The sequence below is a fragment of the Corylus avellana genome, chromosome ca2 (assembly GCF_901000735.1).
Source record: "Corylus avellana chromosome ca2, CavTom2PMs-1.0".
Lineage (NCBI taxonomy): Eukaryota > Viridiplantae > Streptophyta > Magnoliopsida > Fagales > Betulaceae > Corylus > Corylus avellana.
Genome location: NC_081542.1, coordinates 12,075,813 through 12,099,577, shown reverse-complemented (window position 1 = coordinate 12,099,577; position 23,765 = coordinate 12,075,813). Strand labels below are relative to the sequence as shown.

The window sequence follows — 23,765 nt, the reverse complement described above, 5'->3', positions numbered from 1 at the left end:
TTAGAAGTTTTATAACTATTAATTAAATTAATAATATTACTCTTTCTAATTAGTTCAAAATTTAAAATAACTGAAAATTTAACATGATATTAAAAGATGGACAGAGTTTTCCTTTAAATTAGGTTGGAGGAATTTTTTCCAACCTAATCTATAATAATGATATGTGTCTCTTAGCATGTGAAATGAACATTTTTTTTTAATAAAATTTCTTCCAAGTTTATCTATACTATTAAAAAAACATGTGACTTTCACATGCTCAAATAACACATGTCATTATTACAGATTAAGTTAAAGAAAATTCCAGTTGTCCATGTTTCGGAATTTAAACACTCACTTTATACTATACAATGACATGTACAAGAAAAATATTAATTGAATAAACTTTTTTTCAGGACAACTTGTGTCGAAAAATTATATATATAATGAGCACATCAGCAACTCCCTAATCAAGCTCAACACATCGTTTAATGCTTAATTAATCTGGCTAAATGATGATAATGGGAGGCACAAAACTCTTCTATTCTCCATCATAATTGGGTGCCTGCCACGTTGACAGAAAAGGAAAGCATTTGTTTGGACAAGTATGAGTTAGAAAAGTCTTTGACAACCTAGAATTGGGTCCGAATTGCTAAAATTGACTAGTGGAAGCTTCACTAGGGGTAGTGGGTTTCAATAGGGTTTTGGAAGATCAATATTATGGTTCTTTTGATTGTTTTGCCGTCAACTCCAATAGTTTAATTCCACCACATATAAATTAAGAAAAATTTTATTTTATACTCTTTTAATGTTTTCTCATCATATGAGTAGATTGAACATGCCAACCCAGTTGGGTATGCCGAGAAAATGCAAAATAGTGTTTTTGATAAATTAATCGCAAAGCGCGTTAAGTTATAAAAAAAATTTAAGACCGAGCTAAGGGGAACAAACACGGTCTCCCACATGTAGCATGTGTATTAAGAATAGTCAATTAAGATTAGAGAACTTAAACCAAGAATCACTTTTGTTTGAGCTAGGCATTAAACATTAGTTACACTAAACCCTAGAAGATCGCGTGGGGGTGGGGTGTGGGGGTGAGTGAACTAGGGTTAGGGGACCTCAATCACCTAACAAGATCCTACATTCATGTAAACAAGTCATTTTTTTTTGCATGCAAAGCATAAACTTCACATTAATCCACAAATGAAATTAACCCCAAAAATGGGACAAATGCCTTGGGACACAAGTCTAAATTGAGTCAAAAGAGCCTCCCAAAATGAAGGTTTTGAGGAGATGCATTGCCTCTAGAGTTTATAAAACACACAAAAATGCTTCCAATGTCCCAAACCCCAATGGATGTACATACCAAAATTCCCCCACTCAAAATCCTATAAACCTATGCATATCTCTCAAACCCCAAAAACCCACATTCTTCCCTTCAATTCTGCAAACAATCACATGAGATGAGAGTCTTATCACCAAAGAAATGAATTTTGACAAAAACAAAAAAAAAAAACAAAAAAGGGGACAAGTATTACAAGTTTCTGTTCCATATTTGAACAACCTTTTTTTTTTTTTTTTGGATTTGGTATAAAAGAAATGCACTTAAAAGAAGCAGAGGAAAGGGAAACAATTAACTCTCTCCCACATTCCCTTTATCTTTTTTCTTCTTTAACTGCTGCTTTCCTTCCTGAGTTCCTCTCATAGAAAGATTTGAGTACAAGTACTGGCACTGCTTGCATGTTAGATCAAACCTAACTTGCTGACCGTGGGCAGAGGTTAGAGAGAGAAAGAGAGAGACGGAGAGAGAGTCCGGGCAACGTGTGACTGTCGTGGTTGGGTGAGTGAGTCCGGTGGGTGGCCAATATATCCATCCCTCCGCGACTTCCCAAGTCTCCATCCAAAGCTTTTGGTTTTGGGTCGGCCTTGGATTTGGGGTAAAAAGCCTCCACAGAGAGAGAGAGAGAGAGAAAGAAGCCAAGCTGCATCTCCTCCAAACACCACTTTATTCTCTCTTCAAATTCGATACTTTGCTCAGTACCCACAACGAGGTGTTTTTGTTTTAGTTTTTTTTTTGGTTGCAGAGAGAGCCAAAACTCTCTTTCTCTCTCACTCTCTCTCTCTCTCTCTCTCTCCCTTCCTCTCTCTCTTTTAGGGTCTCCTACATTGTCTCCTTCCATCCTCAGAATCTCATTGTCTTCCTTCTACGCATTCAGGGGGTCTGTCATTCTCTCTCTCTCTCTCTCTCTGGTTCACTTTCAAATTTGCTCTGTTTTCTGTTCCTCTGTTTCCATCTGTTTTTCTCTCGACTCAACGCTGAAAATAGGAAGTACAACGGAAATTACTCATCTGGGTTTTACCTTTGTGTTTACTAAATGCCGAGAAACTGGGATTTTCTTGGTTCCATCAATTGTTTTCTTCTCTTCATTACCTGAAGAAACAGAATATGTTAGTTAGCCGCCCCGATTGTTCAGTTCTACTCTCTTGTTAATCATTGAGCTTTCTTTCTCCCATTGCTTTGAGGAGCATAAACAAGCGGATTTTCTCTTATTTTTAGGTTCATTCTGGAGAGAAAAACAAACCCAGTTTCTGGGCTTTTTTTTTTTTTTTTTGGTTCCTGAGATTTGATTTTACTGCAGAGTCTTAGTTCATTTTTCCACAGTCAAACTAGTTGAAGAGCGGATTGTAAAAATAGATATCTGGAAATCTGGATAGCTATATGAAGTTTGTGCAACAATGAGAGATGGGAGTTCCAAGAAAAGCAAGGTTTAAGAAATGCCACCACTTCTCTTAAATTGTATACCTTTTTTTCTTTTTCAAATTTCTGGGGTTTCTGAGATTGCTGCCTCTCTTTACTTGTTGAAGCTTTCATGGCCGAAGACATTGGTCAAGAAGTGGTTCAACATCAAAAGCAAAGCTGAGGACTTTCACGCAGACGATGTCGTTTATGGAGGTGATAATGGCCTAACATTTTTGTTAATTTCTGCATGATTTGGATGCAATTTAGGGCTCTAGAATTGGGAATCTTAACTTTGATATCAACAACAAAAATAGGATTTTATCTGCAATACCTGACTTGCTTTAAGATTCTTCTAGACCCCGAATGCACTTAGCATTATTCTACTTCTGTATCACTGTTTGAGACAGCAATTATAGATATATATTTGGTTTTAATGGGGTCAGCAAGTTCTATTTGCAGCTCAAGATCTGTTCCTTGTTTGCTTCCTCTTTCTGAAATTCATTTTTTGTTTTTGTTTTTGTTTTTTTTTTTTTTTTCTACTAAATGTCGTTTTTAATAGTGCCTGATATATGGTATTGATGCAGTCAGTGGAAAATAGCACAGTTTTAACAACTTTATGGTGTTTCTTTTTCAGGTGGTGATGAAGAGTGGAGGAGCAACTATTCAGAGAGGGAGGCATGCACAATCAAGAAAAGCAAAACAGGTTCAGTATCAGACACTTCAGTACTCATTTGGACCACACCATTCTTAAACCCCTCACAAAATAAAGCTAAAACATATTTAGAAGACGCAATTATGCTTTAAGAGTCTCCTTATTTCTTGCTCCCAATTATTTTCACTCATCCCTCCTGAAAATTCACAGCGAGATCAAACAAAAGGAACTCTGATCGAATCCGGCGGGGTAAGATTGACCTTGATACCTCACAAGTTACGGATGTGCGTAATTATAGGTATGCTCGAGTGCTACTCATTGGCTTGCATTGGTTAATTTCTTTTGCTGTGTGCTGGGTTTTATTGAGTTCTTTCCATTTGGGTTATAGGCTTTTTGTAGCTACATGGAATGTGGCTGGAAAAGCTCCTCCTAGTAATTTGAATCTTGAAGATTGGCTTCATACCTCTCCTCCTGCTGACATTTATGTTCTTGGGTAGGCCCTATTAATCAAATGGTGTTCTCTCTTTTATTTTAGTTAAGCAACTTTTTTTATATTAACGGAAGCCGTCTTGGCTGTCAGGTTTCAAGAAATTGTTCCTTTGAATGCTGGCAATGTTTTGGGCACAGAAGATAATGGCCCAGCTAGAAAATGGCTAGCTCTAATTAGGAAGACCCTGAACAGTCTTCCAGGCACTAGTGGTGGATGCCACACACCTTCACCAATCCCTGATCCAATTGTGGAATTAGATTCTGACTTTGAAGGATCAACAAGGCAGAAGGCTTCATCTCTTTTCCATCGTCGATCATTCCAATCCTTGAGTCGGAGCATGAGATTGGACAACGACATGGAAATTCCACAGCCCCGACTTGATAGGCGGTTTAGTGTTTGTGACCGAGTTATGTTTGCCCACAGGCCAAGTGACTATGACTTGAACTTCAGATATGGCTCCTCTGATGATGAGAATGTACCTGGGGATTCACCAGTGGCATCATATTATTCGCCAGTATCCTACAGCGGGCCTTTGTCCATGGAGGATAGAGATAGACAGTCAGGCCACTCAAGGTACTGCTTGGTTGCCAGTAAGCAAATGGTTGGGATATTTCTAACCATTTGGGTAAAGAGTGATCTCAGGGACGATGTTCGCAACATGAAAGTGTCTTGTGTGGGAAGAGGACTGATGGGTTATCTTGGAAACAAGGTATATTTTTGCTTGTGAAAATTTTCTTGAATTTGAGAGTAAAATTATCATGAACTAGGAAACGGTGGCACTCTCATTTGCTTGGTTTTTCCAGGGTTCAATTTCAATTAGCATGTCTTTGCACCAAACGAGCTTTTGCTTCGTATGTAGCCATTTGACCTCTGGGCAGAAGGAGGGTGATGAGCTAAGGAGAAACTCTGATGTCATGGAGATCCTTAGGAAGACAAGGTTTCCCAGGGTTCATGGCATGGGGGATGCGGCTTCCCCTCAAACAATTCTAGATCATGAGTAAGGCTGAGGCCCTTATTCCAATTGGTTCTTATGTTTGGTATCTCATCTTTAATGTTATGAAATGGGCAATCCAAAGCTTATGTTCTTACATTGTGATTGTCTTGGTGCAGTCGAATTATCTGGCTAGGAGATTTGAATTACCGTATTGCACTATCTTACCGTTCTGCAAAGGCTCTTGTTGAGATGCGCAATTGGAGGGCATTGTTAGAAAATGACCAGGCAGGTTACCCATCCTATTTGATGTAGTATTGATTTTTACTTACTATTTTTTGGGGGCTTTGTAATGTATGAAAGCTTTTTGTCAACCAATACCAAGAATTGCTCATCCTGAACATTTGTTGATACTTTCAGCTGCGTATAGAGCAGAGACGGGGGCATGTCTTCGAGGGATGGAATGAAGGAATAATATACTTCCCTCCTACATACAAGTATTCGAATAATTCTGATAGATATGCAGGGGATGATAGGCATCCAAAGGAGAAGCGAAGAACTCCCGCATGGTAATCTCCTTTCTTTTTTTTTTTGTTTTTTAAGAAACATCTTATAGCAGAAGAGTTACAGAAAAATTACACTGATGCACCTTTTCAAAAGAAGTTATCATTAGGCAATGTGTATTTAATATATGAATGAAACTGTGGGAAGTGGAAAATAGGTACACTAAATCTAATCTGGCCATTTGTATGTGAAGGTGCGATCGTATATTATGGTGGGGTGGAGGCCTCCATCAATTATCATATGTCCGTGGGGAGTCGAGGTTCTCAGATCACAGACCAGTTTATAGCATATTCTTGGCAGAGGTCGAGTCTTTAAACCGTAGCCGTATAAAGAAAAGCATGAGTTGTTCCAATGCCAGGATTGAGGTAGAAGAGCTGTTGCCATATTCACATGGATACACTGAACTCAATTTCTTTTGAGGGACAGAAATCTGAGTGATTCACATTCCAGTATGGTACAACTTGAAACAATGGAAGAAGATGCTCTTCAAGGTAGTTTAGGTTACCACAGTAAGATTTCTATCAATTGCTTGTCTATCATTATGATTCTACATCATAATTGAACCGAATTTGAATGAACTTTATACAGGATTTACTACAAACACAAAATTCTTTGATCAAAATACAAGTTTCTCAGATTTTCCAATACCAATTCGTCTCCTCAATTCGGTCGGGTAATTATTCACCTTATTTTATTATTTTTATCAATCTTATGTTATGCTAACAAAAATTATAGGTCAGCTTTTAATTCATTGATATCATTGACCTGGTTTGGATAGTTTATAATATACCTAATGCTGCTTTCAGGACAGACAAGAATCATGAATGTTTGACATGGGCCAAACGGCTTTCTCACTTTTTACCCAAGTAAATTCTTGAGCTAGTTGACCACAACTCCTGCATCAAAAGGTAGGCTACTTACTCAACGAATATCCTGAGAGTATGTAGCCAATTATTTATTCATCTTCTGAAGTAGTTTTTTGTTGAGGTCTCTTGCTTGTTCTTTACTCTTTTCTGCATTCAGTCCCCATCTTGCAGGTCCATGTGCTGCCAAGTACTTGGTTTCAATGGCTATAGAAACATTCTGTTACCCATACAATCCAAAAGAAGGGTTGTCTGTTTTTCCTTTCCTATTCTTGGCTTGGCTGTAATTCTTCTTGCCTATGCCTTTTGTCTAATTCTGTCCATGCTTATCCTTGTCACAACAACAGGTACAGAATTTGTGATTTTTGTCAATAAATAGCCTCAGAAGTTTGTGGTTTACTAGTATATTCAATCTTACCAATAAGGTAAGCTAATTTTCACAAAATAATGCTGTTCTTATTGTAAAACTTGTACTGATGCTTTCACACTTATGGCGGCTAGCTCATTCTATAAGCTAAAAGAATAGTATATTTTGTGTTCTTGCAGGATGAACTTGCTCAGTCTCTCCAGAATCACCAACTTCATTTGGCTTGCAATTTTATTTTTTATTTTTTTGGTTAAAGGGGAAAGAAATAATCTCAGGGTAGATATTTTGCACTGGGGAAAGAATTAGAGATGTAAACAGAAACTAGTTAAAAGTGAAAAAAAAAAAAAAAAAAAAAAAAAGAGTGTTGATTGATATGAAGCTTCTTTTGCTGTTGCTGCTAATGATTTTACTGAAAAATACAAAAGTGAATTTGGTTGACTGTCTCAGACCATTTCATTTTTTTCTTTATCTCTAAAAACAAAAAGCTCACACTAGCTTACTCTTTTCATAGATGTGTCAGGCAGTCACCAGTAAGTCATTATATGTAGAGGTCCTTTACATATTCCTTTCTGGCTTTCTCTGTCTTTTGTTTTGATTCACTGGGCGCCAATGCAATGTTGCCATTTCCAGACCCTCTCCCCACTTAATGCCATTGGCAAATAAATGACATTTTATATTGCTTTCAACCGCTGCTGCTTCAGTAACTCTGTTTCAACTACATACCACAAAAGAAGTGGACACAGAAGAAAGAAAAAAAAAGTGGGCTGTGTCAAGCTCCCTTTCTTTGCATCGGTCTTCAGTCCCCCACACCCAAATTCCCTGAAAAAAAAAGAGCAAACTATTGAGAGAGTCAAACTTAAAGTGTACTTTGGGTAGATCAACTGTGACTATGTGGAGTTGGGTGCAAGTAATTGACCAACAACCTACACCATCTTCTGAAACTACTGCATGCAAGAAATTTATGAGCTGCTATGAAGTAATTTCCTTAGCCAGAACACCCCATCTTACATTAATGTGTAACGCCCCTTCTTCATTAGTAAGTTAAGAGCAGTGGGGTGCAATTATTTTTTCTTTGGTAGAGATTAAATAAAGGTCTTAATTGCTATTGATGTCCACATTACAAGCACTTATTAATATCATCATGATCAATAAATAAAATGCCACTAAACCTAAAATAAGTACAAGTTTCACCTCGTGTCACGGTTAGCTCAAATGGTCCCTTGTTTGATGTAATACCACGATGTCGGCTATTAGGAATCTTCTTAAGTGACAGCAAACATAATAGGACATGACTTACAAAGGGCCCTACTAAGAGGGTTATTCCGATACACTGGTTATTCTCAATCGGTGTAGTCGGTTGGTCAATTTTAAAAATCGGAACCAGTAATTGGTTGCCGGTTGTCCAGTTATGTGATAACCGTCAGTTACCTATTGGTAGCTAGTTATCTGGACTAGTAATTAGGTTTTTCAAAACTTGGGTATTTGGGCCTACTTTGGGGCTTAATTTAGCCTTTTTTTGGCCTATTTTTAAAAAACAATTAGAACTTTTTTGACCCAATAAGCTAGGCTTCGTTGTGATTGTGCATAAAAAAAATAAAATATAAAATAAAATAAAATAAAAAGAAAGAAAAAACCTAAAGTAAATGACGTCGTTTTACTTTTTTTAAAAAAATAAATATATTAATATATACACCCGGTTATCGGGTGTATATAAATGCAAAAATCGATAACCGGACCGGTATGGTTGGTTACTGGTTATTTCCAACCATTTTTAAAAGCAATTGACCAGTTACCGGTTGGTAGCTGGTAACTAGTTGGTGGCCGGTTATAACCAACCGGATTTACACCCCTATTTTTTATTTTTTATTATTGTAATTATCTTTGCTCTTTCTTACTCGTACCCCCAAATTATCATTTCTAATATTTGAACCCTAAAATTATTATTTTGTTGCAAAAAAATTTATATTGTAGTTGTTCCCATTAAAATGAATGGAAAATAGTGCACATGATGACATACACGTTCATATTTTAGACTTGAAATGTTCAAATTGTCTTAAACTACCACTTTAAGCATTTTAGGATGTCCTTAATCCTAATTTGGTGCGAGTTATTATACATAAGAGTAATGCTATAAGTCTTTTTAGAGTCTTCTTAGAATTATTCCAAATGTGATGTGATTTGTTGACTTTTGATCTAATGGTGATTTTAAAAGCCACATCACATTTAGGATAACTATTGAAAAACTCTAAGAAAACTTATAGCATTACTCTATATGAGAGTAACTATTTTCTCGATTGAGGGCTTTTGTGTGCTATTTCTCGATTTAAGTAATTTTTTCTTCTATTTTTGGGAGGAATGCATATCCCTCATTTTGAGGAATAACTATTTCTACGAAATAGTTCCCAAGAATTCATGTAAGAGCACTCGCTTACATCATTGCAGTCTCATCAAAACTATTTTTTAGTTATTTTGGTGAGGCAATTTAACCAAATGGAAATGTTAGGTATTCTTCTAGTGTTCTCCTTTTTTTTTTTCCAATTGTGATGTGGCTTTTAAAATTATCATTGAATTTGAGGTTATTGTTATTGACTTTTAATCTATTGGTGATTTTAAAAGTCATATCACAGTTAGGAAGACACCAGAAGAACACCTAGCATTTCCCTTAACCAAAATGGCCTAAATGTCCACTTTTCAGCCTCACTACTTTAACAAAACAAAGTAGTGAAATGAACAGTACTCACCAAATTTAAAATTACTATTCAATCACCTATTGATTAAACAATTCATTTCTCTCTTTTCCTTTTTGCTTTTCATTCTCTCTTTTTATTTAATAGTTAAAAAAAGAATAAACAAATCTTTAAAAAAGAATATTTAAATAGAATAGTAAAAGTGGATTGTTAAAATAGTGAGGTGCTCTAAAAAAGTGAGTCGCTAAAATAATAAAAAGTGTGGTAAGGCTATTTTTTGTTAAAATATCTGTTATTTTTTAGAAACTTTCAAATATTATTTAAAGTTTCTCAAAATATTTTTCATTTTCTCTCTACCATCATCGTACCAATACATGGATCATTTCTTTTAGGACCACAAATTTTGGATGGCACGTTTAAGGAGTACATGTTTGGATTATGTTTAAAAAAATAAAGTTTTTAAGTCAAAAAGTGTTTTTTGGCAAAACAAATTTGTCAAAAGTGCTTTTTAGCTTTTTTTTTTTTTTTTTTTTTTTTTGGAACTTTAAATGTGCTTTCATTTTTTTTTTTACCAAACAATTATTTTTTTTTCTTCATACGGACTTTTTGAATATTAAACGCATTTTTAATCCCCTAAAATGCTTACTCAAAGCAGGCCCAAAGTTATAAAAAAAAAAAAAAAAAAAGGCCCCAAGTATAATGCTAATAAAATAAAGGGGAAACTTAACAAACCTTCTTGAATTTGTACATGTTTTGAAAGTACTCTCTTAATGTTCAAAAACTCTCAATTTAGGGTATCGAACTTTCATTTTCAATTAAATCTTGTCAAAATTCCTAAAACACCCCTATATATATATATATATATATATATATATATATATATATATATATATATATATATATTCTTTGTTTTTGCAAAAATTTAGGCGTAACTTTTCGCAAATTCCGTTAAATCTTGACAAACTCTTGAATATTTACAATTTTTTTTTTTTTTTTATATACAATAAAAATGGGTATTTTGAGAATTTTGACAAGATTTAACAGAAAATCCTAAGGAAATGGGGACATTGCAAAAACTTGAAAGTTTAATACCTTAAATTGAGAGTTTTTGAACAATGAGGAGTAATGACAAAACATGTAGAAATTCATGAGGTTTTGTAAATTTTTTTTTTTTTTTGAAACATATCATACTCATTCATTGATAAAAGTTGTGAGCCTAAAACTCTTACAAACAGAACAAAAAGCTCTGAAGTAAATCATAGCCGAAGCTAAAGATACAGTCATCAACAACAAACCAAATCAACCAAAACACAGCATCCGCTAACCTATGACTAACTATCAGATTTAAAACTTAGATCTGCATCAAACAGACACCATCTAATGCATAGGTAGCGCTCATTCTTCGGCCTTGAGAGCAAAACCCCAAAGCTGATACTTATTCCTCGTCCTTGAAAGCAAAACCCTAAGCCGATACTTATTCCTCGACCTTGAGAGCAAAACCCCCAAGCCGATACTCATCCTCCTCGACTCGAAAGCCAGGATAAAGTTCACATCCACAACCCAAGGGTTTGGACCAGTAATAACGGGCAACAACCGAGCGCAACAAAGTAGGAGGAGAGAGCCTTATTACAAGCATAAATAAAACCATACAGGGAAATAAAGGGAACAATAAAACTAATGCAGGAAAAGAAATTACAGCAAAGAAAACCAATTACAGGAGAACTCAAAGGAAATACAAAACAGAAAAACAACAATACAGGAAATTCATGAGGTTTTGTAAAATTTGCCTTAAAATAAAAGATGGATTGTAATTAACTTCTATGGGGTTAGATCTGATTACATCTGGTTCATTATATATATATATCACATCATATAATTTGAAGTAAATTGATATATTTTGAGGAACTAATCAAATATGGCACATCATATTTGATATCTTAGTTGGCACATAATCATTCTTCTTTATCCTTTTTTTCTCATGGGTATATATGTGGGGACATAAATTTGCTACAAACTAGTTTGTAGTAAATTCATACAAACCCATCTAATAAAGTGACATATGTCCATTAATATGTGAGAAACACATTTTTTTTTAATGGTTAAGTACTTTTTTAGTACCTCGGATTGCACTTTTTTATTTTTCCCCCTAGGTTTCCAAAACAGTCAAATCTAGTACCTCACCTATGGGGAAATACAAAATCGATACCTCATTAAGTTTCCATTAGAGAAAATTAACGATCTGCCACGTGCCACTCCCAAAATATGCCACGTGTCCTAAAAAATTAAAAATAATAATAATAATAAACTAAATCTACAAAAAAAAAAAAAAACAAAAAACAAAACAAATTGAAAATTGAAAATTTCCATTTTGGCCCCCAAGGGCCCTTGGGGGTGGTTCGGCCACCCCCAAAGGGACTGCAAGGGCCACCCCCATTGGCCAAAATGGGGTGGCCGGCCATCCCATAGAATTTTCAATTTTCAATTTTTTTTAATTTTTTTAAGACACGTGGCATTTTTTGGGAATGACACGTGGCATGTCGTTAATTTTCTCTAACTGAAACTTAATGAGGTATCGATTTTGTATTTTTCCATAGGTGAGGTACCTAATTTGACTGTTGTGGAAACCTAGAGGGAAAAAAATAAAAAAGTGCAAACCGAGGTACTAAAAAAGTACTTAACCCTTTTTTTAATATGTGCTTCTCACGTATTTTTTAATAGTTATGGGACACATGTCACTTTATTAGATGAGTTGGTATGAATAGGGTATAGCAATTTGTAGCAAATTGTTGTTCCATTTGTGGATTGAATTGATTGATATAGTTTGGAGCGAAGGTTCAAAGAAAAAGAAGAAAAAAAATTGTGTGGAACTATGGTGTCAAATAGCTAACCACGTAACATCACTTCATTCGTTCATCAAAATATATATTTAATTTTAAGGATAAATTATACTTTGCCCCCTACCAAATTATTACCTCATTTGCATATAGGGGTGTGTATCGGTTATAACACTAACAGGAGAAGCATTTTTGAAATATTAACCGAAATTGTCGGTTAAATCGATTAATTTACCGAATTCATTTCGATAAGAATAAATTTTTCAAATTTTTAGTTAATCGATTAACCGTGGGCTTTTTTTAATTGGGCCAATACTATTTTTAAATGGGCCAAAAATTGATTGTTTTTAACTTTTAGAGGACCATTTTTTTATTTTTTATTTTAACTAAAACAAAAGTTTAATCTTGAACATACAAAACAATAAAATCCCGTTTTAGGCTAAATTGGTTGTTTTTAGGCCCAAATGGCTTTTTTAGGGCTAAACAAGTGTTTATTGGACATGTTTTGAAGCACCCTTAACATATTCATGGGCAAGGCTTAGGTGCGGTAGTGCAAAACTACCGCACCATGCAGTAGTCCAAAACTGCACCGTTTGGTGCAGTTTTGAGAAGGAAAAATTTAAAACTGAACCAAACGGTGCAGTTTTGGGCTGGAAAAAAATAGGTTTTTTTTAAAATATAACAAACAATTATTTAAGAATTAAAAAATATAAAAAACTAATAATTAAAAATATTTTTCATTTTGGCCAAGGGGTGGCTCCACCCCTTTCATTTTTTTTTTCTCTTCTATTTTTTTAATACTTTTAGTTTTTAAATATTTTTCTTTTTCTTTTTCTTTAAAAGAACTATTTGTTTATTGCCCAAAACTGCACCGTTTGGTGCAGTTTTGGACTACAGCATGGTGCGGTAGTTCAAAACTACCGCACCTAAGCCTTGCCCCATATTCATTATCTTAAATTATTACAAATTGTCACTAATATAGATAAAATTAAATGAAAACCAATTAATATTGCTAGGACGCTGCCCTACCATACTTCGGTGGTTAATGTTTTAGTTAAGTCATTTTCAGTTCGGTTACTAACGTCGGTATAATTTTTTTTTTTTTATTACCGACAGCCGGAAGTCGGTAGAGTCGGTAGGCGGTAATTGAATAATTTGCCCACCCCTATTTGCATTCATACCTTTAAACTTTGGCTCACTATAACTCATCCCTATAAACTACCATTTCGTTCGAAAATTATTCCCCGAGTTAGATTGAACCAATAAATGTGAATGGTAAACACATCACATGCATGGAGTGAATTGCATTGAGCCAAAATTTAGAGATGTAAGTGAAAATGAGGTGGTAAATTGGGATGGAGACAAAGTGTAATTTACCATAGAGTGAAACTCGGAACAAAATGATAGTTCGTATCGTAGAAGTAAGTAGCAATGAGTCAAAATTTAGAAGTATGAATACAAATGTGGTGATTATTCAGCGAGAAAGTGTAACTTACCCTTAATTAGTTAATTTTATAGAATTACACGCTATGTCAGAGTTGAAGTATTTATGCCTTACTGTATCATAGGTATATGCTTTGCATTTATATTTATAGATTGATTTTTTAAACTAAGAATATTTAATGTAACTTTTCAAAAGTATATATATATATATAAGCAAGTTGAACATATATAGAATTCTAGACCTACATAATCTGCAATAAGAATGCAGAGAATTTAGAAAATGAATGCCCCATAATCTTTAACTTCTCCAATTTTTACGATTTCCTTCCATTATATTTCAGCCTTTTTGTGCTTAGAATAATCATGAATTGGCTCGAGCATTCAAAGCTCAAAATCGATCCCAATTCAAAATTCTTTAAGAATTCATTCGCACAATTGCAGGAATCGAATTCAAAACCAAAACCCATTTCACCAAATTCAAGAACACATTGATTGAATTCTTTCAACCAACACAGCGACTACTACTACTTGTTTGGAGTCCCAACATCGTAACACTTGCGAGCCAAACTAATACAGTGCAACCAATGTAAGGTCTCCGCATTTGGGTCTCTCTCGACCACCACATCCGACACCGTGATCTGCACCGCCCCCCGGTAACTGGTGATCCTCCCGCGCACTCGGGCCGCCGCCCCGAGCCTAATCTCCGCCGCGAAGCGATTCGCCGCTTCGGCAATAAGTCGAACATCTGGCGGGCTACGCCGAGCGAAGTAGGGGGACGAGAAGTGGTTGAGCCAGAGGACGCAGCTGACACATCCGGTGCCGTCGTCGATGGCGAATTTGAGGAACTTTCCGGGTTTGAGCTCGCGGGAGGTGATGGTGCCGACGGTTTCTGCGCGGGAAAGAAGGGTGCCTTTGCGAGAAAAGGAGATGGGTTCTGAGGAAGAATGAGAAGGGGTTTGGGTGAGAGAGAGGATGTCGAAGGCCAGGAGTTTTACATGGGTGTTGTAGAGTCGATGGCGTTGATCCATGACAGAAGGACTTCCTTCTTCTCCTCCTCTTGGTTCAGAGAAAATGCTGATATTTTCTCTTTTTCTTTTTTCTTTTTTTTTGATGGGGTTGTATATATATATATATATATATATATATATTTTGTGACATGTCCTTACAAGAGAGAGAGAAAATGAGATTAAATATTTGGACCAAAGTAAAACTTAATAAATCTCTGATAAAAAAAAAAAAAAATTATTTAATAGACTTGAAATAACCTTTGCTTTGTCAAAAAGACGTTAATTGATGTGACATGAATGTGATAAGAGATTTATTTAGTTTTCATTTTTGCTTTTTTATCAATCTTCGTATAAAAAATGAACAAATCTATTACTGAATCTGTAAAATTTACATTATTAATTTTTTTAAAAAAAGATAAACTAAAGATGTGTAAGAAAATGACACTAAACACTTAACAGTAGTTTTAAACAGAAATTTTGCAAAGACAATCATGTGGGGGTGCAACAAGCCCACGATTACGCCATGCCTCGTTAACCTAAAGCATGTTCCAGAGCAACTGCTTATATTAGGTTCTCTTAGAATCGGGTAAACACGGAAGATGGGTAAACAAATATTTAATATATATATATATACACGGTGAAGTAGCACTCCAATTGATATCCGGTAACTGGTAAATCAAGTTGAAGGCTCGTTTTACTGGTTTCTTTGAAGGCAACAGCTTTTGGCAAAAATCTGTTTTGGGCATCAATGGATGTAGTCACAATCAAACCAACCCCACCCTAATTTTATTGGACCAGAAATGCAATCATTTCCAAAATTTAGCCAGCCTGGAATAGGTAATTGCAATGGGATGTAGGCACCAGCTTTTTTCATTTTTTTTTTTTCTTCTTGGGTGAAAGAGTATCATACTCAAGTAAGTTTGCAATGAGGTCTCAATCATGGTTATACTACCACAATTATTGCCCTTTTTTCTTTATATAAATAAAATTTTCATTACCAAAATGAGATACACAAGTAGACAGGAAGTGTACATGAAAATCCCTTGCATTCTGCCATTGTTAGTATTAGTCATGAACTCATGAATGAAGATGATAATGAAACTGAAATCTGTACATGCATTTATTAGGGAAATAGCCTCGATACCAATTATGATAGCCTGAGGACCACTTTCAGTGTCTTGTGGACCTGTGGTACTTTTTTTTTTTAAAATGACCTTTACCGCAGAGCCACTTTCTTATATCCACCTTAAATCTCAAACCCGTGTCAAGCACCCCACCACACTTTTGTGGTACATCCTTTCACATGCAATCACATGACACGCAAGACCCATGAGGATTAAGAACAAAATCTGTAACCATACGAAACTAAAGCGTATATGTCTTGATAAAAAAACCAACTAAGCTTGTGATAGAAAAGACCAAATCCGAAGATAAACACACAAAAAAGTCAGGCCACATAAACAAATGGTATAGCAAACTGAAGGGGACAACCACTTGAGCACTATTCCAATAAATGAAGCAGAAGGATTTTGTCAAGGCTCATGGTTCTTAAGAATGATATTTACATAGTCAAGAGCCCTCGAGAATAACATATAGGCGGGATGATCCTGAGTAATTATGTGCTCCAAAATAATAATAATAATAAAAAAAAATAATGCAAATATGACACCTGAGGTAGATTACTACAAGAGTAGCACCCCAATGAAAGAAACAAATTTAGACTGAAATCTTAGGTAACAAAATAATATGGGCACTTACTAGCAAGTTTGGATCACAATCTTAAAAATTATATGTGAGCCGAAGAATACTCACTTTCCCACAATAGTTTGGCATTTGGTTCAGTGAAGTTCTCCCACCAAGAAAAAGAAAAAAAAAAAAAAAACTGATAATAGGGTAGACCAACTGGAGTTTATTATCAATTCTTTGTAGCGTCCCAAATCAATTTAACAGCATATGGCTAAATTTCATGCCAACCATACCATATAGCAGTCGTCATCTTATGCAAAGGGTAACTCATGACACTCAAGAGTGAAGAAATAATCTAATTGGAGAAAAAAAAATAAAAAGTTAGAACACATTGGTAGCCTATTTAATATCTGACTGGAAATGTTTCACATCTTAAGCATCAGGTTCAAAACATTTGCATTTCTCTAAATTACTATTACAACATGCAAACATGCTGTGATAAATACAACACAGGGTTTGATTACCTTAGAAAACTCCTCTCTCCACTAGAACATCCTTCCCTTTTACCTTGATGGCGAACAGATATTTCAAAATGGCTTATCCAACCATGGTCCGCTTTCGTCCTCTTTGTCGCACTGTAATAAGTTGCAAAAACAAGTATGAAAATATGGAATGCAATAAGGATAAAACAGAGTAGTAGTTGAAATTCCTAATTAAGCAGAAAACAAACAAATGTGGGGGGGGTGCACACCTTCAGCAAGCTTGTTAAATGTGGACGACCACTGTTTTGAGGACTTCCGATATGAAGCAAGTATCCGATCCATCTATCCAAGGCAGTGTAACAATGAGGAAATCAATCTCCATTCAGAAAGCAGAAACTGGAGGATTTTGGGTTCGATGATCAAGAATCATTTTTCCACATTTAAAAAGAAAAATGACACAACAAACACAAATAATTGGCGTTTTTCCACATTTAAAAGAAAATGACACAATATACACAAAAAGAACCAACTTTCTCGAATCTGATCTTGTTTATCTTGTAAAAATCCATCCCCTGGGAATAAATAGTAACATGAAGTTATTTCCAATGTTTTCATTTTGAATCTTGTCCAAGGATAATAAGTTAGAAAAAAAGAAGCAAATAATTTTGACTGCAGAAATGTCGCAGTCTCAGAAGTGCCTGCCATTTTCATTCTCAAGTATGGAAATTCTCAGAATTCTCAAAACACACTCCTGAAAATGTAATTAACCATGTGATTTTTTTTTTTGACAAGAAACCCCTCCAAGGCAAGGCCACTGCATATACCCACCCCAATCAAGTAAACCTCGAACCAGTGTAGAGCGCCCCCTTGACATGGATCGAGTGGCCCCAAGGAATTGTTTGCACCCGAAGAGATTCGAACCTTGGACTTCATGAACTACCACAAAGACTAAGCCTCTTACCACTTGGGCCAACCCCTTGGGGTTCAAAGCATATGATTTTATTTTAAGCATTCTAAAAAAAGCAAGAAATTTAAATAAAAAATAAAAAAGTAGCATTAATCTTAGGCTAGCTCTCCAACCCCAACCACTTAGAAGAGTCCGAGTTTCAATTACGTGCTTATTTTCTCTCTATAATAAATTCTCTCTATAATAAAAAAGTACAAGTAAAATTAGAATTAAGGAAAGCAAAACCACTTGGCTTACCACATTTCCACATGAAGAATGCATGGAGATCAGTGCCCGTTCAAGTACATATAAATCAACAGCTTTATCTTCCGGAAGGGTTGAAGTGAAGCTTAGACCAAAGTCAATGAGGACCTATAGAAAGATATTGACTGACAATAAGCAGGTTGATAATAACTTTAGTCATGGAAATCACGATCAAGATGGGAAACATTCGGTCATACCAACCAAAAGAAAAACAACAAAAAAAAAAAGGGAAACTCACAAGCTGATTGGTACCACTCCTGAGTAACATGTTCGATGTGGTCAAGTCTCCATGGATGAGACCACCATCATGTAATTTTCCAATTGCATCACCAATTTGTAAAGCAATATCATCCAACCGCTCTTCAACAACACCATGTGACCCAAATTCAAGGAATACATCTTTCACAGAAGGACCCTCCACAAATTCTAACGTTAGAGTATGCAGCACAGGATCGACAGAATACAGCAAGGGAGTAGTAACTCCAAGTCGTCTTGCTTTTGTCATGCACCTGGCCTCCTGTTTCAACAATTAATTTATAGAAGATATCAGACAAGAAGCAAAGCATTGCTTCATCAATTTATGGAATGAAGGGTGGAAAGAAGGATTCACAACAAAAAATTACCGCATTTAAGCGCTTAAGAGTAAGTTTAGAATCCAAAGTTGGATGTCTATACTTCTTTGAGAAGCGTTCCTTAACAATAGACCTCCTTCCCACAAAAGCTGACTCAAAAACTCTCTGCAAGGAATGTAAGATCAGCTTAAAATTATAAATTAGTCTCTTTGTGGGCCTTACGTGTGATGGCTATGAGGGAAGATTATTGGCCTTGTTTTTGGATATTTTAGCAAACAATGACGCTTAGGGTGTGGGTTCTCATTCGAAAGTGGGCAAAAAAGGTGTGAGAGAACTTAATAGTCCGTTCAGTTCCATTAACTATGATGCACACATTGGCAGTGCTTCTCGTGGTAGGAACAAGGGGAGGGCTCAAAGAGGTTTTACATGAATCCTAAGCTGTTTTCGTGGAATGTTAGAGGGTTAAATGAAGGTGGCAAGTGTTTGAAAGTCAAAAATATCTTAAGGCAAGGAAGGCATACATTATTTGCTTGCAAGAAACTAAACTGGAGATTATTTCTAGCAGTATTGTGAGAAGTTTGTGGGGTTGCCAGTATGTCGGCCGGTGCTATCTTCCTTCTAGTGGGGCGTCAGATGGAATTCTACTAATGTGGGATAGGAGGGTTGTGGAGAAGATTGAGGTGCGTGTGGGGGAGTATGTTGTGGCTTGCTCTTTTAGAAATATTGAGGATGACTTTGCTTAGGCTTTTGCGGGAGCTTATGGCCCTAATATCGATACTTTCAAAAGGTCTCTCTGGGAGGATCTGGTTGGCCATGTTAGTTGGTAGGATTTACCTTGGTGATTTCAATGTCACCCACTTCCCTTGAGAAAGATCGCGGGTAGCTCGTTTTTCTCCCGCAATGACAGTTTTCCAACTTTATTTCAGAGCAGGGTTGTTCACGTGGTCTAATTCCTCTTGGTCAAGACTAGATGGGTTTCTTGTTTCTCTGAATTGGGAAGCTAAATATCCTAGGCTCTTACAAAAGAGGATTCCTTGATGCTCTAACCATTTCCCTATTCTCCTCGACTGTGGCAATGTTCAAGGGGGCAAAAGACCCTTTTTTAGTTTGAGAATATGTGGCTGAAGGAAGATGGGTTTGTGGATAGGGTGAGGCTTTGGTGGTCATCTTATAGCTTTCAAGGATCTCCTAGCTTCGTTTTGGCTCAAAAACTAAAGGCTAAGGCTTTCAAGGTTGATCTAAAATTGTGGAACGAACAAGTGTTAGGTAATGAGGATTCCCTTAAAAAGGCTCATCTCGAAGAACCGTGCGCTTTTGAGACTTGAGGAAAAGAGAGGGTTAGATTCTGAAGAGAAGCTGAGGAAAAGTCTGTTCGTCAGTGATCTAGAAAAAACTACTCTTCAAGAAGAGATTAGTTGGAGACAAAAATCGAGAGTTCTTTGGCTAAAAGGTGACAAATGCACACAGTTTTTTCATTATGTAATTTTCTGATGCAATGGTGGTCAGCATGAATTAAACCAGCTAGATATGGCCTTTATAAGCTCAAATTTTAACTGAACTCACAGCTTCAGCTCCTTGCTTCAGCAGAATGAGAGAGTTGTCTTTTATATCTGCCTTGATCTCCATAATGAAATAACCTGCAATACCAAAATTTTCAAAGTTACCACAAAAAATTTTCAGTTTTTTCTTCTTTTATTTTCTTTTCTTTTTAAATCTAGTCCTTTTACACCAAGTACAATAAATGATAAATAGTATATGTCAAATAATGGAAAACACTAATCTCATGTCAAATGATATGATCCCATGATTTTTAGGTCAAATTAGTTGATAAATTACAAGATATTTATTCTTTGGGAAGTCTATACTATTGGGCCTAATTAGTCGACTAGAAGTTTTTTTTTTCCTTTTTTTTGGATAAGTATTGATGCAGATCGGCAAGCCTTGTTTGCAAGCTCGTCTGCAGCCCGTCCGGACGAGCCTCAACCCGAGAGCCTCGTTTGCAAGCTCGGTCGGAGACCGTTCGGACGCCTATGTTATTTTCGATTGACGATGTTTACTAAAAAGACCGTATCTAGAGTTTCAGACCTCTGATTGGAGCAAGCTTGATGGCGTTGGAAACCTAACTCAAAGATTTACAAAGTCATGTTTCACGAGAGTTTGCTAATTCCAATGTTTACTAAGTCAAAAGAGTCTCCGTTCGCAAGTCGTCCGAACGGCCCTCTATTATGTTTCAATTTTCAGTCGTTTTACATATTTAATTTTCAGTTTCTTTAGGGACCGTCCGAACAAGGGAATGTCCCATCCAGACAGGACTCGTAAAAGTTCAATTCCGACTCAATTTTGTATTAATTTTAGGTTTAGAGTTTGGGGGCATATAAATACATGTTTTATAGACCCTAGAACGCAGTTGTTGATTATATTTGAGTTTGTTTAATAAGAATTACTTTGAATTGAGTTTCTTCTTAATTTTCCTTCAAAACTTTGAGAGTATATAGCATTTTAGAGAAGATTTCTTAGATCCTTTGATAGAACCAAGATCTAGAAATACCTATATGTTCTTTATTGTTGTTATTTGCTGCAATCCACTAAGTCACGCTGCATCAAGTATTAGTCAACCAAAGAGGTAACTATGCACTTCATTTTCGAGGCTTCCTTTCTTGTATAGGGAATTGGTTATAAATTGCAGATGCCTTAATGGCTTATTCACCCATGAAATACAATGTTGCGTAAAGGTTTTGGAAGTCTAATCCCCTTAAAGTGGTCAATCTTTGGAGGTCTGATCCCCCTCAAAATGATTAATCTTCTCTCTTCCTCTCTAATTTTCTCAAATTTCTTGATTTACGATTGATAAAACCCTAAGGTCCTGTCAAATTGGCATCTGAGCATCAACATCATGCATTTTGGTATCTCTAATTTAACGGATTCCCCATACGACAACAATTCCCAATAGAGAGATGAGAGTTAGTTTGAGTCAATGATTGAAGCAAGGTATATGAAAAAGCTTGATTAGAAGTTTGAGAAGCTTAATGGATTTTTTTAGAATTGGATTACTCAAGCCTTAGCCAAAGTTGTTAGAACTTGTTTCTGAATCTATTGCTAACCGTGTTCGGCAATCTGTGCATGGAACCCAAGATCAATCAGAATGGAGTCCTCCTGGCGATCACAATCAGGGTTCCCTTGCATGAAGGTAAAATTTCTTCGGCAAGAAGAAAGGGATCTAACAAGTGGAATTTTTTTTTTTTTTTTGCTTCCATCAGGTGCTAAAAGCATCAAAGGTTAAGGTGGCTTCCATTAATCTTGGTGGAGGTGTCTTCAGGTTTGGATAGAAGTGAAAAAAAAAATTTCCATTCATAAAATCCAACTAGTTGGATCTTCTTCTTTCTATCTAGGAAATTTTGCCTTTATGCAAGAACACCTTTGATCATGATCGCTAAGAAGACACCATTCTAGTTGGCCCTAGGTACCACACCTGCGATTTTGACAACTTTGGCGAAACCTTGGATGATCAAATCTTAAATAAATACTTTAAACTGCTCTCAAACTTTTGATCGAACTTTGTTGTCAGTCGTTCCTTTAATCCTTGACTACAATTGAGTCTCATCACTCTGTTGGGATTTGTTATTGGGAGTCACGGGGTATTCTACCAAATCAGATATGTCAAAGTTTTCCTTTTGATTATGTGTAAGGGGTATGCACAAGGTCAATGCTCTGATAGCAACTTGATAGGACCCTAGATATCCATTGTAAATCAAAAAATTGCTAAAAAAAGAATTAGAGACAGAGAAAAGAGTGATCATATGGAGGGGATCTGACCTCCTAAACCAAAACGAAGCCAAAGCTTTAATTTTTATTTCTTGAACAATAAGCCCTTATGACTCTACACTTTATGGAAATTGATCCTCTCCATTTCAAATGAAATGGAGAAAAACCATTTCAAAGTCTAGATTTTGTTGTTTAACATCTAACTGTTCTAGATAGTGCCACATCATTTAAATGAAGTGGCACCATATTCACCATGTAGCAACATATAAACTATTAAGTTTGTGAAATCTAATCTAGACCATAAAATGGTTCCTCTCCATTTCAAAATGGAGGGGATCCTTATCCACAATTTATAGGCCTCTAAAGCTCCTATCCCAAATGGATTAGGATTTTAATAATTACACATAATGACTCTAAATTTCTAATGGACAAAAAATTCAATATTGCAGACAAGAACTCCTAATCCCTAACTGATGCACATTGACTAATTAGACCCACAAATCATGGGATCGTATCTTCAGCCTCTTTATTCACTTTAGAAAGACCCAAAAAACCCATTCCTTCTTCTTTCTCACTCAGCTTTTCTCACGCAAACCATTACCTTCACCGCCCAGCCCACCACCACGGCCGGAGCACGCCGCCACCGGGGAATGAGACCTTTTTTTTTTTCAAGTTTCTATAAGACATTCACATATCATCTGGGGAATATCCATTATTTCTTGTAGTTAATTTTACTTATCAAAAAAAAAAGTTAATTTTACAGAAATTTTTTCTGTTTATACAAGTTACCGGTGGAGCAGCGGTGGGGATCGGCCTAGGCGTGGCGGCGTGGTCCGATACTGGGCGGTGTGGGGATCGGCCTGGGCGTGGCGTGGCGGCGTCCGAATCTGGGCGGTAGTGGCGTGTTCCGGGCTGGGCGGTAAAGCTAATCTAAGGCGGCGATGGTTTTCCTGAAGCTGAATATCATCAATCAGGTTTCTCCAATTACCAAGGCAAAAAATTCAATCACTTTGGTATGAAGAAGAACCCTAGACTCAAACCCACAGGATGCAATACAAAAAAATCTTAGAGAATAATTTCGTGAAAATAAGAACAAAGAGAGTACCTTTCGCTGGTCTGAAAATGAGTTCAAAAGTCGGCTGCCACAGGGAGCAATTTGCAAAACGGCTAAAATGAAGCTACAACCATTCACCTCCTTTTTACGCCTCTGCACGACGTCGCTTTTCTTCAGTCATTGAAAACCAAAACCCAAATAACAAGGATAAACCTTCTATGAAGTCCATATGTTGCAATAACCGATAGAAGGTGTACACGTCACAGCTAATTACACATGATAGAATAGGAACAAAAATATTGGATTTTTTTCTCTGTCTCTCACTTTCTCTTCTTCGCGGGTTCATTCCTTCATTTCACCGAAAATTTTATTTCCTCTTCTTCTCTTTCTCTCCTAGTGGGAGACTCGCACCATTCACCCACCACATCTACGGCTAGGTCACGGC

At 36.2% G+C, this 23,765-nt stretch overlaps 3 protein-coding genes across 10 annotated transcripts; 1 reads left to right on the top strand and 2 right to left on the bottom strand.

The window, feature by feature from the left end:
• The first annotated feature begins 1,616 nt into the window (after positions 1–1,616).
• On the top strand, positions 1,617–6,923 carry LOC132170470 (type I inositol polyphosphate 5-phosphatase 4). Of its 5 annotated transcripts, XM_059581462.1 has the most exons (15): positions 1,617–2,742; positions 2,842–2,929; positions 3,351–3,419; positions 3,579–3,666; positions 3,757–3,861; positions 3,949–4,567; positions 4,662–4,855; positions 4,969–5,077; positions 5,210–5,358; positions 5,547–5,844; positions 5,942–6,026; positions 6,160–6,261; positions 6,377–6,463; positions 6,564–6,641; positions 6,763–6,923. In XM_059581462.1, exons 1-10 carry the CDS (start codon positions 2,713–2,715, stop codon positions 5,770–5,772), a joined length of 1,677 nt encoding a protein of 558 aa, XP_059437445.1. In that variant the 5' UTR covers positions 1,617–2,712; the 3' UTR covers positions 5,773–5,844; positions 5,942–6,026; positions 6,160–6,261; positions 6,377–6,463; positions 6,564–6,641; positions 6,763–6,923. The 5 variants fall into 5 exon arrangements, with proteins under 5 accessions (XP_059437445.1, XP_059437447.1, XP_059437448.1 ...); XM_059581464.1 differs by having other exon boundaries at positions 6,165–6,261; positions 6,377–6,641; XM_059581465.1 differs by lacking the exon at positions 6,377–6,463.
• Positions 6,924–13,844: 6,921 nt separating this feature from the next.
• LOC132172507 (CST complex subunit STN1-like) lies at positions 13,845–14,628 on the bottom strand. The gene has a single exon (XM_059584020.1). The coding sequence runs from the start codon at positions 14,573–14,575 to the stop codon at positions 14,072–14,074; it is 504 nt and encodes a 167-aa protein (XP_059440003.1). The 5' UTR covers positions 14,576–14,628; the 3' UTR covers positions 13,845–14,071.
• Positions 14,629–16,269: 1,641 nt separating this feature from the next.
• On the bottom strand, positions 16,270–23,524 carry LOC132170854 (uncharacterized). Of its 4 annotated transcripts, none has more exons than XR_009439001.1 (8): positions 23,372–23,524; positions 20,068–20,141; positions 18,556–18,669; positions 18,171–18,449; positions 17,927–18,040; positions 16,992–17,064; positions 16,765–16,875; positions 16,270–16,595 (listed from the first exon to the last, which is right to left on the bottom strand). XR_009439001.1 is itself a non-coding variant. In XM_059581979.1 (8 exons), exons 3-8 carry the CDS (start codon positions 20,128–20,130, stop codon positions 16,838–16,840), a joined length of 681 nt encoding a protein of 226 aa, XP_059437962.1. In that variant the 5' UTR covers positions 20,131–20,141; positions 23,056–23,222; positions 23,372–23,524; the 3' UTR covers positions 16,615–16,837. The 4 variants fall into 4 exon arrangements, 3 of the variants coding, with proteins under 3 accessions (XP_059437962.1, XP_059437963.1, XP_059437961.1); XM_059581979.1 differs by lacking the exon at positions 16,270–16,595 and adding an exon at positions 23,056–23,222 and having other exon boundaries at positions 16,615–16,875; XM_059581980.1 differs by lacking the exon at positions 16,270–16,595 and adding an exon at positions 23,056–23,216 and having other exon boundaries at positions 16,615–16,875.
• Between the last annotated feature and the right edge of the window lie 241 nt (positions 23,525–23,765).